General features: G+C 44.3%; 1 protein-coding gene across 5 annotated transcripts in view; it reads right to left on the bottom strand.

The window, feature by feature from the left end:
- The window catches only part of PCNX2 (pecanex 2), a 240,648-nt gene that overhangs the window by 122,278 nt on the left and 103,911 nt on the right, over positions 1 to 14,459 (bottom strand). For all 5 annotated transcript variants that reach the window (XR_005595903.1, XM_039529322.1, XM_039529325.1 and 2 more), the window contains exons 16-19: positions 12,166 to 12,275; positions 8,459 to 8,555; positions 3,094 to 3,186; positions 2,386 to 2,536 (exon numbers count right to left, since the gene is read on the bottom strand). Coding sequence is in view for 4 of the 5 variants with exons in the window: in XM_039529322.1 (XP_039385256.1) it covers positions 2,386 to 2,536; positions 3,094 to 3,186; positions 8,459 to 8,555; positions 12,166 to 12,275 (451 nt within the window). In the remaining variant the exon portion in view is untranslated. The remainder of the gene's footprint in view (positions 1 to 2,385; positions 2,537 to 3,093; positions 3,187 to 8,458; positions 8,556 to 12,165; positions 12,276 to 14,459) is intronic.

Below are 14,459 nucleotides of genomic sequence, written 5' to 3'. Positions count from 1 at the left end.
AAGCAGGGCTTGCTAGTTTGCTACACAAAGTTGCAGGGCTCCCGCCGAGTACATCTTACGGCCCAGTAAGACCATTCGCCTAGCCTCCTTGGATTTAGGGGCTGGTGCCTGTTGGCCATGGTGTTCCGTCCCATTGAGGGACTGGACGACAAGGGAGCGGGGTGGGGAGATGTACATATAGGTACTCGTACCCCGTGGAGGATACCATGTACTTGCATTTTGATCAGAGGAGGGCCCGAGGAGTATGTTCCTGCCCCCGCCTCATCTGGGGAGGAGGAAGAAGAAAGGCCAGGTACAAGCGGGTCCTGTGTGGGCTCGCGCTCCTGGACGACCTCCTGATCTGGTGGGATCTGGGAGCCCGGTGGCTGAACCGGGGCTTGCTCTGTACCGGTCGGAGGGGAACAGCTAATTGTCGCCTCTGGCACCCAGAGCTCCGACGGAACGGAGCGAGATGGGACCACCGGTACGCCTCTGGCGTGGTAGTACGCCCAAGGTGACTAGAATGACCACTGATAGGTCTCCTGGAAGACTCTGGAGGGCACATCGGAAAACCGAGTACTGCGCATATGACGTGTCCGCACGGGGCAACACTGATGTGTGGCTGGATGGCCCTGGAGGAGCTGAAAAGCCCTTGGTAGAGTCGCCCTGTCTAACTGATGTCGCTCGACGCGGCACCGGGGATCGGTACCAGGAGACATACCGGTACCGAGAACGGGACCTGCCACTGGAGCTGTGCCGGGCGGTCGACCGAGAGCGCGAGGCTCGATGATCAGGAGTGGCTACGGGAGTCCCGGTGCCTGGGGCAGTGCCGGGAGCTGGATCGGTGCTGAGTGTACCGGGCCGGCGAACGGGACGCTGACCGGTGCTGCGAGTACTACTGGTACCGAAATGGAGAACGGTGCCGAGACTGCAAGCGGCGTCGGGTCCTTGATCGGTGACGGGACCGAGAACGTCTGCGGGACCGCGATTGTGAATGGTGCCGCTATGCGGTGCCGACGCCGGGTGGCGTGAGCAAGACAGGCTCGCCGATAGACAATATAACCCGCACCGGCGGTGCCGGGGGTTAAAGCCGCGCAGGCTCTGCCCTTGCCATCAACTCCCTCGCTGTGGAAATGTTTCCGGCGTGGAGGGAATAGTGAGCTCGACCACAGCTCGCACCGGGGAGCGTTCAGGTGCTGGACTCGACGGCTCTTGCGTGGCCGGAGTCTACGGTGCTGATACTGTCGGTGCCGCAGCAGGTACCGGTGCCGGGCAGTGCGACGTAGTAGAGTGCTCGGGCTGCGGAGCAGGCGGCTCGGACGCAGCTGCACAGCGAGCTCGACCACGGTTCGTACCGGGGAGCATTCCAGCACCGGACTCGACGGCTCTTGCCTGGCCGGAGTTAATGGTGCGGATATTGTCGGTGCCACAGCGGACATCGGTGCCGGGCGATCCGACTGAGCATAGCACTCAGCTGCGGAGCAGGCGGCTCGGATGCAGCAAGGATATTGTGCCTCTTCATCCTCCAGGAGAGGGATCCATGCCGAGTGGAAGCCAGCGACGGCCGGTGCCGAGAGGCCTTGGCGGTACCGGCGATCCGGTGCCGAGGGAGTGCTCCTTGAAGACTAACCAGCGCTCGGCGCTGAGAGCGGAGGAGCAAGAGCTGCGTCCCTCAGGAGCTGTTTGAGACGAAAGTCCCGCTCCCCTTTGTTCTCGGATTAAAGGCCTCACAAATGCGGCACTTATCTGTGAGGTGAGATCCCTCGAGGCACTTAGGAGAGGATCTCTTGTCGGCATCGGCTTGTGGCCGGCCGAGCCTTATAAAACCCTGTGGACTGGGCATCGGACCCGGCACCGGGTGAGGGGATGGGGATAAACCCCGAACCCCTGTGAAATAAATACACTATACTATACTACAAACAAATAAAGTTAACTACAACTATAAACATCTGAACTATATACTTAACGAGAGAAACTACGAGTAGCTAGGGAAGTGGAGGTCAGCTAAGCCGCGCTCCACTGTTCCAACGACCGACACGGGCGGTAAGAAGGAACTGAGGGGCGGATGGGTCGGCAGGGATATATATCCTGCGCCATAGCGGCGCCACTCCAGGGGGTGCCCAGCCGACCCACCGAGTGTTGCTAGGGTAAAAATCTTCCGACGAACGTGCACGCGGCACACACGCACCTAACTAGAATGCATAGGAGCAATCACTCGAAGAAGAAATATAGAAATCAAAACTTGATATTTATTTCTAAGTAAAACATGAAAAAAGAAAACTCATCTTGGAAAAAAATGGTCATCTTTAAACATCACAATGGACACAAGCAAGAATTTTTTTCTTTAAAAACAAGACAAACTAAAGGCAACATCAAATCAACATTCTGACAATATTTATTACAAACCTCTCACTTCCCGCTGATGATATTCTTTGTTTTTAAGTATGGGGTGTGAAATCCACAGCCAAGGATGATGCTTGCGGAGCTGAGGAAGTATGTAATGTGTTACGAATCCCACAGTCCATGCTAAAGCAAACAGCACAATGCTGAGAAATGGCTGAGCCAAAGGAGGAAAATAATGGAATCACATTTACAAATAATGTTTTATAGACATACAATATTTTTAATGTACAACAATTTAATCTTCCTTATACATTTGCAAGAAATATTGATTCTTGCATAAAAAGCATCAAAGACTACAGGTGGGAAGCAGATGTGGGGCTCAGGAAATGAAAGCAACAACCTTTGTTCTTTTTCAAAGTGTACTTTACACACACATTTAACCAGTATTGTAACTGGAAATAAAAAAAGCTAAATTGGTGGGTTTATGTAAGAATCCCTCTTCCAACAGCTTCTATGTCATAAAAAAAAGACTAGTATAAAGCAAAGGTTTAGGGAAAACAATTACTAAATGCATTAAATTGTGCCTAATATAAATATCTATAACTGATTTGCAGTGTATATCAAAAGCCTTGAAATTATCTTTGCCATTAAATAATTTTTCCTTAACTCTTCTCTTCACAGCTCCTCTCTATTCTTAGCCATGTAATTTTGCATAATAGAGATGATATCTTAGGGGAAAAATATTTAAAAGGAGGGGATTATAATACATACCCTTAATGACAGAAACACAGTGCTGGCGCTGACTGCAAATGATAGAACAGCAGCCACTGTGCAGACAATGAGATCCGATTTCAAGATTTCCTTCTGTGAATATAATTTTTTTAAAATACAGAATTATCAAGTGAATACTATTTTAACTGGACAAATTACATTACTCCATTATGAATTACTAATAGTTTGCATTGTGATGACACTAGTCATTGTTTTACAATATATAAATATACTTTAATGTACAGGTATTTTCTGCAATATGCTTTGCAAAATTATTTCCCCACGCTATGTTTGTTAAAAAGACCCTGTCAAGCATATTAAAATTTTATCAAAATTAATTTAAAAACATATTATGTAAACATTGTTTAATTGTAATATGGGGTACTTAAAACTAAACTAAACTAAAACGAAAATGGTTTTACATTAAATTTGTGTCTCCGTTTATGCAATGGTATTTGTGGGGTTTTCTGTATTTCCGTTTTCAGAAGTGGGCCTATCTCTAGAATTATGTAATGATAATGAAAGATAAGAATCTACCTTCAAGTAAAGAACTATAACTGGGTTGGAGTAATTGTGTTTTGGAGAAATAGGAAAATATGTTCTTCCTAACCCATTTTTCTTGTGATTAAAATATCATCATGAATAAACAAATTAACAAGATAGTTTTTGAGCTATGTGAATTTTTGAACCATTGTATTTTACAGCTTACAGAAATGTCTTTGGTTAGCAAATCAATAACTTGGCTTAGACTTATGACTAGATATATTACAGAGGGTTAGCAGTACTTAACACTGGTGGTAAATGCAGGTGCTGACAGGCATAAACTGAATGCTTGCTGCTAGATATTTTTATAAATACTGACTTATAGTGCAACGAAATTTCACTTAAAAGAAAACCTCATCTGATTCAAGATGTTACTGTGCCTGTTTACCCAGCCCCAATAGCCGGCCTAGCCAACAAGTGTTTCTGTGGGGAGGAGGAAGAAAACAGAGAATGACAGGATAACAGGCCCAACAACAGGGAGATAAAAATGAAACAGATGTAGGAGACAACACTTGACCAACAAATGGATTTTAAAGTATAGGGGGAGCTATCAGTAACCACTATATTTCAGATGCTTAACAATTTCGGTTATCAAAAGATGATTGCGACCTGTTTCTGAGAACACTAACACTTACACTGTTTACAGCAGGCCTTTGAAATTCAGCTGGACTAAAGCCCTTAGGCTTGAGGAGCGCCTTTTCTGCATCCCATAAAACTCCACTCAGGTTTAGCATAAATATAAAGCGTTAATGTCCTTTTCCTTCCCTGGCTTGTGCGCCTCAGGAAATTTTTGGCAGACTGCCAAAGTATTAATGGAACGTGAACATTCTAAAGAACTAGATCCAAACCACTGCCAAAGCAGCAGCACCAAAACTACCATATACATGTTCTGGCAATGTATGGAAGCCAGGAGGAGTGTGAGCAGAGCTGGTGCAAGCTTCCAACAAACACCCTGCCTGCCTGGCCTCAGCACATGGCTCCAGTGGTCCACACCCACCTCTGAAGATACCACATCAGACAGAAGCATCCCAACTCAAGGGGATAGAGTGAAAGAGAGAACCAGGCCAGGCCAGCCTCTCACCATCAACTAACTCCTGATCTCCTACCTAGTCCTGCCCCAGTGGCCCATTCCCACCCACAGGATAACAGCCTTCTCTTGCAACTAGCTAATGTAGTTAGCCCTGTAGCTCAAGTGGTAGCAGCTGTGCATCAGTATTGAAAGTTCAAGGTTGAAACCCTGATGATGATGCACATAATGGAATTTATTTTTACCTTTTTTTCCTTATTAAAAATCCTAGGAAATCACATACTAAAAACTACATTAAAAGAATGTTATTTAGGTTGCAAAGTTAAGCACTTGAAAGCTAGGAAATGCTAGATTTATGGTTGCCTGTACAATCTTAATTTAGCCCTGCTGGGTATATGCATTATAATATAATATATAATATAATATTTAATTACATAATCAGATACCATTCTCAGTAATGACAACTCCAAGCATTCAAAAATTGTGAGTCAGGCCCCAAAGAAATCATGAGGTTGGCTAAAAATTAATAAATGTACTCGGGTCATGTTTTCAAAGCTAGACTGAAGGATAGAAACTTATTATGTTTAAAATGAAAGCTGATATTCTCATGTAATCATATGCCTCCCAGAGCTGGGGTTTTAAGAAAAACATCACATATCATGACATTTGCAACAAGATAGTGAGAGTTGGTGAGAGTAAATAAAACACTGCACATTTTCCACAATACCCCATACACAGGGGGGTGCACAGAATGAATGCCAAAGCAGGCTGAATTAAGGTTGGACAGGCCATGATTTCCTAACTTTCTAGTCCTTGACTTTGCACCCGAACTGACATGTTTTTAATGTAATGTTTGATACACATTATGTGTGAAAGGCATGACCTCTGACCCTAGTAAAAATTCAATAGTGAAATAATCACTACCATGGGATTGTTTTGAAGTTTTGGGTAAAAACAGATCATGCAGACAGACTCAACATCATCCACTCACCATTCTATCAAAGAAATATTTCTTTATTTTTTAAAAGGCTATTCTGGATACCTCCTGCTTGTGAGAATAAACAGGAAAAACATGCTGTAATTTTTTTTCTTCTTGTTTTAAATTATACATTGGGAGCTTTGTATAAATCCTTTTACTAGCTATCTGACTGTTTGTACTAAAGGCCAGGAAGGAAGTTGAGTTTGAATGTAACACATTAACACCCTCAGGCTACTGGTTAATGTAGAAATCAACCATGGGGATGCCTATAGAAATTAATTATAATGCTAGGAAGCTCCATTCTCAAAGTTGAATGGTCAATTATCCATGACAGCTGCTTTGTAATTCCAGTTTCCAAAGCTGACAATTCTTACACAGCCATTCGAGCAGAGAAAAAATAGTAAAGGTCATATAGCTAAACATTACAAATGCTATATTGATAACTACTAAGATGAATATGAAGTCATTATACAACACAACAGATTTATTTTAATATTTAAACCTATTTGCTTTCATCTTGAGAGGTGAACCAGTTATTTATATCTTAAATTTACTGATTAAAAAGGTTCTAATTTAGCCCGAATATTATGCATGCTTTATACATAGGATCATAGGCCAGCGGACACTGGACATTTTGTTGCACTTTGCCATCTTATACAATTGACATTGGAGGAAAAAGCTTGTTTGGGTCATTACACAGGGGCATGCTGAGGGCAGGGGCGGCTCTAGAAATTGTGCCGGCCCAAGCAGGGCGGCGCGCCGCAGGGCGCGCTCTGGCGGTCGCTGGTCCGCGGCTCCGGGGGACCTCCTGCAGATGTGCCTGCGGAGGTTCCGCTGGTCCCGCGGCTCCGGTGGAGCATCCGCAGGCATGACTGCGGGAGGTCCACCAGAGCCGCAGGACCAGCGCACCCTCCGCAGTCATGCCTGCGGGAGGTCCACTGGTCCCGCGGCTCCAGTGGACCTCCTGCAGGCGTGACTGTGGAAGGTCCGCCGGAGCCGCCTGCCGCCCTGCCGGCAAAATGCCGTCCCAAGCGCGTACTTGGCGCGCTGGGGTCTAGAGCCGGCCCTGGCTGAGGGAAACAAAGAGGGGAAGGATATGTGATTAAAATTTCTCCTTCTGATCCTCATGTAACAGTGTACCCAATTCCCAGATTGATCAAAGTTCTTCTTACAGAGGATCTGAAAGCTATTTTTAGTTTGCTTTTGAAAATTAATCAAAACCAGAGCTGGTTACAATAGCACACTCCCTTAACTATAATGGAATAAGTTCAGAATGGATTGTTGTTTGAATGTTTCCCTCAAATTTGATGCACATATCTTTTTAGCTGCATACACTCACCAATTTGCTATATTGGCATTGCACTGTGATAAAAATTGTGAAGAACCTACTTAACTTGGTTCAACTATTTATTAAGACATAGGTGCCAGCCACTAAAGGGTTTAGACAGAGCATGTATTAAACTACAATTGCAATCTCCCCTTCAGGGAGTACTATCTGTGTCCCAGCATGGAAGAGTTAGCACTACATAAACCAATTTAGACTTGTGCACATCTGCTTACATTAATATATAAACTGGAGGAAACCCAAACAGAGGAAGAAAGGAAGGTATAGCATTAGGAGGCCCTTGTAGCAGCCAGTAAAAACAGCCTGTGTTCCTGGAAAACTATGTCAAACGTGTGTAGCAGAAATGTGCAGCTGACAAGCACCATGTGAAACCAATTCCCTGGCAGAAAAGAGCACCAAGAAACAAATTCAACCACAAAAAAGGGACCAAGACACAAAGGCTCTGTCCATATTACCAGTACAGCCATGCCAGAGCACTACTGTGGAACACAGTTATCCACTTTTCCTAGTTACATGGTTCCAGACTGCAATATTGTCAGGACCTTAACTGTGTTTTTAACCAGATCCTCATCTGCACTCTCAAATGAAATTATTGTAACCAGTTCAATGGATGGCCATATTGTTAACTGGGTCAGTCTCCTGACATGGTTCGACTTGTAGAATAGATGAGGTCGGACTGTACACTTGCCTCAGGCAATGAGAAAATACGTAGAAGGGATGTGTGCGTTATAAAATCAGAAAAAAATTATGCCTCCCACTATACCTACAATACAGTCAACCGGGTCATAGAAATCAGTTGACAGTGGATTGTGCCCATGAACTACATACCAAAAACACCAGAGTATGTAGCCAAGCTTTATAATAAATACTTTATATCTTTGCTTAGAAGCCTCCCTCCATTAATAGCCAGACCTCTACTATGCACTTTAACCATGTAAAATAATTAAGCTTAAAAGGGATGTGGCTTCTACACCAAGCAATGAAGTAGCGTATTTTCCATGCACTCCTTAAACACTACTTACTCACATAGATACTTACACTTTAGGGATTATCTATCTCCCCAGTGCTTCGAGGTGGCCATTATGGATGCTGTGCTGAGGAGAAGGAACGGTTTCTAGAAGCAGGGCAATTCAGAACTTTTGGAAGGAATTAGCCAAACCTTAACCCTTCTGGGAACCCCATCTTTGATCAGCCTGAACTCCTGAGGTATCCACCTTCCCCCGGGGACCAGTCACCAATATTTTCCTACGGCCATGTCTACAGTGGCAGAGTTTTTTCGCTGAAAGTTTTGTCGATGATCAAAAAGCACTAAAAGAAAATGGTTGCTGCATATTCACACTGTCTTCCTCTGTCGGCAGAGCACATCCACACTTGAGGCAGTAGCATCAACAATTGAGCATGGTTAAGGGATTCCACATGGGTGGATTGAAGGTTTACAGTACATAAAATAGATAATTTTAAAAAGCCTTACCACCGACTCTCTCATCTTCTCTGGGAGTGGATCTGTTGAGGAATCTCTCAAATTTTGACGTAGAAAGTGAGGAAAAAATTTACATTGAATAAGGGACCTATTACAAAAAACATTTGTTAGAATATTTCAGAATAACAGCTTTTCAGTTAATGGGGTTATATGACCTTAGTAAGGGGAGAATAGACATTTTAGAGCCCAACTTTACCCTTACATACGCAGTGACTATTCTACTGCTGCATGGCAGGGGATTGCTATAGAAAAGCTGAAAATCTGGCCAGGAAAGTGTCAGCTTCCTCACCAATAAGGAAGTGTAGTCTAGAATCAGCACAGTAGCATTAATTGGGAAGGGGTCATGTGAGAGGGTAGTTCAGTTCCATGCCCTTTCTAATCTTTGACCACTACTGAGAATGCTGGCAAGGGGGTTCTTTTGTGCCACTTCTGATGTCAAACACTGATATTACAAATAGGATGACCAGATGACCCGATTTTATAGGGACAGTCCCGATATTTGGGGCTTTTTCTTACACAGGTGCCAATTTCTCCCCACTCCCATCCCAATTTTTCCACACTTGCTTTCTGGTCACCCTAATTACAAAGGACAAAATGCTCACCTCAATATAAATTGCATGTTCATCCTCATTTTAGTTTTACACAACACCTTCTCCTTCATCTTAAAATTTATGCCGTAGGCCATCCCTTAAATACTGTTTCCAATCCCCTAAACTCCATTTAGTTAAATTCAGAGTAATTAAAAAATATCAAAAACCTCTTTTTGGGGATTATACATTTTAATCATGATTATACAATGAATACTTGATGTTGTTGTAGAATCAGAAACTCATATTTTAATCTCAAACAAGACATTTAACAACCATTTGAACTGCTGAGAATTTGATTAAGGTCATTAGGGGATTAGAAACTAGATTTAAAAGGTGGCCAAGCAATGAATTCAAGGATTCAAAACACCTTATTAAAACAAAAGATAAGAGGTTTTGTTTAATTAAAGACATTAGTGGACTGGGAATTATATCCTGAAGAAAATACACATTTAAAATCTAAAGAACTCATTCTTGAGTGCTTATTTGGTATTTTTCTGTGTGTATTTTACATAAGAACTGATGGTACTTCACCCCACAACCATTTCTGTATTCTATAGCGTCCTGTAGAATGAGTTATATGTCACTCGTAGTGAACCTGATCTAGAGCCCATTGAAATAAATGGAAAGATTCAATGAGTTTGGGATTAGGCTCCAGGAGAGTAAGTGGAAGCACTTCTGTGATGAAGTGGGAATGTTCATAATGTTTTCTCTGAATACTGTGTGGGTGCCTCCGTTTCTCCTATGCAGTTCTTAAGTAGCTAGGTGGTGGGAGAAGGGCATGTGATTGTTGCAGAGCCCTAGAGGGCAGATGTGATGCTATCTGGACAGAAAATGAACAACACTCTGTCTCCTGGCAACTAATGGCCTGGGCCCTTCCCCCCTGCAAGGTGATAGCTAAAGGTGTTGGAGAACAAAGGAATCAGGTGACCTCCTGGCCTAGGAAAGGAACAAAGCAGAGAAGGAGAGGCTGGAAGGTGAGTCAGTTTTGAAGCTGGCTGGGGATGTGGAGTGAGTGCAGATGTGGGTGTCTGGCTCACTGCCCCACAAAATGGACCCGGCTGAGGGGTCCTGTTCTCTGTACCTACAAGCTCTGTTTTAGACTGTGTTCCTGTCATCTAATAAACCTCTGTTTTACTGGCTGGCTGACAGGGCCGGCTCCAGGCACCAGCATTCCAAGCAGGTGCTTGAGGCGGCAACCTGCAAGGGGCGGCAGTCCGGCTGTTTTTTTCCCCCACAAGCAGCGCGCCGAAATGCCGCCGCGGACAGCGGGGGCAGTCCGTGCGCTGTTAGGGCGGCACGCGCATTTTCGCGGCGGTGGAAATTCGGCAGCAGCTTCTATGTTCAGCTGTGCGCTGTGGCGCAGCTTCTGTTTTCCAGCTGAAGACAGAAGCTGCCACTGAATTGCCGCCGCCACAGAAACACGCCTGCCGCCCTAACGGCGCACGGACTGCCCCCAGTGTCCGCGGCGGCAATTCGGCGCGCTGCTTGGGGCGACAAAAACTGTAGAGCTGGCCCTGCTGGCTGAGAGTCACGTCTGACTGCGAAGTTGAGGTGCCAGACCCTCTGGCTTCCCCAGGACCCGCCCTGGGCGGACTCGCTATGGGAAGCGCACGGAGGGGCAGAAGATGCTGAATGCTCCAGGGTCAGACCCAGGAAGGTGGAAGCCCTGTGAATCTGCTCACAGAAAGGAGACTTCACCAGAGTCCTGACTGGCTTCATAGGGAGCATTTCCAGAGCATCGCCCAGGGACTCCGTGACAACTTCTTACTGCACTTCCACCTCAGACAGAATACAGCAGGGATCATGAAGATGACGACAGGATTTACATAAGCCACATTGAAGAACTTCGGTTAATGCCACAGCTCCTTTTCACCTTCCTTCCTATTCCTGTTTCCTCCCCTGCGTATAACAACTCACCATTGTCTCCCTCAGTATTACCTGGCTCTCTCTATGAATGCCCGAAAAAGGCCCGCACCAAGATGGCATGGGGCCCCATGTTTCTAGTTGCATCTCTGCTTCTGTCAGCCCAACCTTCAGATCACCATGTTGCTTGTTCTACACTGGTTCTTCAGTGGCCCCGGACTCAGCTTTAAATGTTTACTACCTTGAAGAGCAGTTAACGTCAGTGGAGAGGCAAAGATGATGGAACTGACACTAGGAAAGAGTTGTGATCAGGTCGTGCTCCCCCAGGGTCAGAACTCTTCCTCTTGCTTCTTAAGTGCTTCCTAATGCATCTCCCCAAACCCTGATAATTAGCCTGTCCCCAGGTGGCATCCATTGGGTATTAGCAAGTTCCATAAGGGTTAATCATATAATTCCCAGACAGCAAAATCTGACCCAAAGAACTTAGTAGTGATGAAAGGTACTATATTTGTTGCCCTGGTGGTTGAAGCCCTTTATTCATTTACTGAACTGGTACACCATAGGCAGCAGGTGTGAACACTTGCCATTTCATCAAAGTATTTGAGGACCTTGTGATGAGAAATTGAATAGTTTGGTTTCTGTTTATTCATTCATTGTTCTTTCTGCTGACACAACTGACAGTGGCACCATTTAGTGACAAATCTGATGGTAGCTTTGCAATGGAGACAGCTGGCTACTGGAATGGACCAAGACCAAAATATATTTCATACAAACTACCAAACTAATGACACTATCTTTCAGCCACTGACAGCAGTCTTTGGCCCTGATCCAGCAAATGTTTCACTTTACTATTGTACATCATCTCATTGATTTCAATGGGACTACTCATGGTACTACACTTAAGTACATACATGAACGTTTTCAGGATCAGTACCTTATTTTATACCATTTATCTAGAGGTAAATGTGTTTCTTATTGCTAGTCCTTGAGATATCCAGTCCTTCTCAAAAAAAGAATGTTTTCTAAAACACTGGTACAATAATCAGAAAAGCCCTCCTTTATCATACTTTTTCAGTATGTTTCTTTCCAGTGAAACCCAAGTTTACACAACCAACTTTGTTAGAAGATCCCTTAAGTCACCGAATTCAAAAATCACCATCTCCAGACTTAAATATCACCCTGTGCAAGTTATAGTTTACATGCCATACAATATAACCAATAAAAAAAAGTTTATTGACAACTTACATAAGCACAGATGGATCACTGCTTTGCCTGCTAAGATGATAAGAAAGTGCAACTAAAAGGCCACAGAAAGCAGAGAACAGTGCTGGAATGTGTCGAGCATCCCATGGTTCCTAATGGGAAGGACAAAAAGCAGAGTACTTTTATGTTAGGAATGCAAAACTTACTTTTTAAAGGAAGCTAAATCCTACATACAGTGCTAGATCTACAGTACTCAATACATCATATATCAAGGAGTTATAGTTCTATCATATCACAATCTATTATTGTGAGAATGGCTGAGATATTACAGACATACTTTAGAATTACACAAACTATATACAAAAATATCTACATAATCAGCAATTAGAAAAGAAACTAGAAAACACATGAAAAGCAGATTTTTTACTCTCTAAATAAACACCAGAGGCAAAATTTATAATCCTCATTAAAAGAACAAATTAGAGATGTGAGTAAAATAAATTGCATTTTATTTGCTAAGTTTTAAAATCAAAGGTAGTTTACTCAACCTTTGGCAAACTTTCTCAATAGCCTGCATAAAATCATAGAAGATTAGGGTTGGAAGAGACCTCAGAAGGTAATCTAGTCCAACCCCCTGCTCAAAGCAGGACCAACCCCAACTAAATCATCCCAACCAGGGCTTTGTCAAGCTGGGCCTTAAAAACCCCTAAGGATGGAGACTCCACCACCTCCCTAGGTAACCAGTGCTTCACCACTCTCCTAGTGAAATAGTTTTTCCTAATATCCAACCTAAACCTCCCCCACTACACCTTGAGACCATTACTCCTTGTTCTGTCCTTTGCCACCACTGAGAACAACCTAGCTCCATCCTCTTAGGAACCCCTCTTCAGGTAGTTGAAGGCTGCTATCAAATCCCCCCTCACTCTTCTCTTCTGCAGACTTCTCCTCGTAAGTCATGCGCCTCAGCCCCCTAATCATTTTCATTGTCCTCCACTGGTCTCTCTCCAATTTGTCCACATCCTTTCTGTAGTGGGGGCCCCCTCAAAACTGGATGCAATACTCCAGATGTGGCCTCACCAGTGCTGAATAGAGGGGAATAATCACTTCCCTCAATCTGCTGGCAATGCTCCTACTAATGCAGCCCAATATGCTGTTAGCTCTCTTGGCAACAAGGGCACACTGTTGACTAATATCTAGCTTCTTGTCCAGTGTAATCCCCAGGTTCTTTTCTCTATTACTGCCCCTTAGCCAGTCAGTCCCCAGCCTGTAACAGTGCATGGGATTCTTCCATCCTCAGTGCAGGACTCTGCACTTGTTCTTGTTGAACCTCATCAGATTTCTTTTGGCCCAATCCTCCAATTTGTCTAGGTCACTCTGGACCCTATCCCTACCCTCCAGCGTATCTGCCACACCCCAGAGCTTAGTGTCATTAATGAAAATGTTGAACAAAACTAGCCCCAGGACCAACCCCTGGGGAACTCTGCTTGATACCGGCTGCTAACTAGACATTGAGCCATTGATCATTACCTGTAGAGCCCAACGATCTAGCCAGCTTTCTATCCACCTTATAGTTCATTCATCCAATCCATACTCCTTTAACTTGCTGGTAAGAATACTATGGGAGACCATATCAAAAGCTTTCCTAAAGTCAAGATATATCACATCCACTGCTTTCCCCATATCCACAGAGCCAGTTATCTCATCATAGAAGGCAATCAGGTTGGTCAGCCATGACTTGCCCTTGGAGAATCCACACTGACTGTTCCTGATCACCTTCCTCTCCTCCAAGTGCTTCAAAATTGATTCCTTGAGGACTTGCTCCATGATTTTTCTAGGGACTGAGGTGAGGCTGACCGGTCTGTAACTCCCCGGATTTTCCTTCTTCCTTTTTTTTTTTTTTTTTAAAAGATGGACACTATATTTGCCTTTTTCCAATCATCCACGACCTCCCCCGATCGCCATGAGTTTTCAAAGATAATGGCCAATGGCTCTGCAAACACATCAGCCAACTCCTTCAGCACCCTTGGATGCATTGCATTCGGCCCCATGGACTTGAGCATCTCCAGCTTTTCTAAATAGTCCTTAACCTGTTCTTTCACCACTGAGGGTTGCTCATCTCCTCCCAATACTGTGCTGCCCAGTGCAGCAGTTTGGGAGCTGACCTTATCTGTGAAGACCAAGGCAAAAAAAGCATTGAGTACTTCAGCTTTTTCCATATCAACTGTCACTAGGTTGCCTCCCCCATTCAGGAAGGGTCCCACACTGTCCCTGACCACCTTTTTGTTGTTAACATACCTGTAGAAACCCTTTTTAATTACCCTTCACATCCCTTGCTA

This window comes from Mauremys reevesii, linkage group 3, assembly GCF_016161935.1.
Source record: "Mauremys reevesii isolate NIE-2019 linkage group 3, ASM1616193v1, whole genome shotgun sequence".
Classification (NCBI taxonomy): Eukaryota; Metazoa; Chordata; order Testudines; family Geoemydidae; genus Mauremys; species Mauremys reevesii.
The sequence above is the reverse complement of the archived record's forward strand: the minus strand, read 5'-3'. Positions and strand labels throughout refer to the sequence as shown.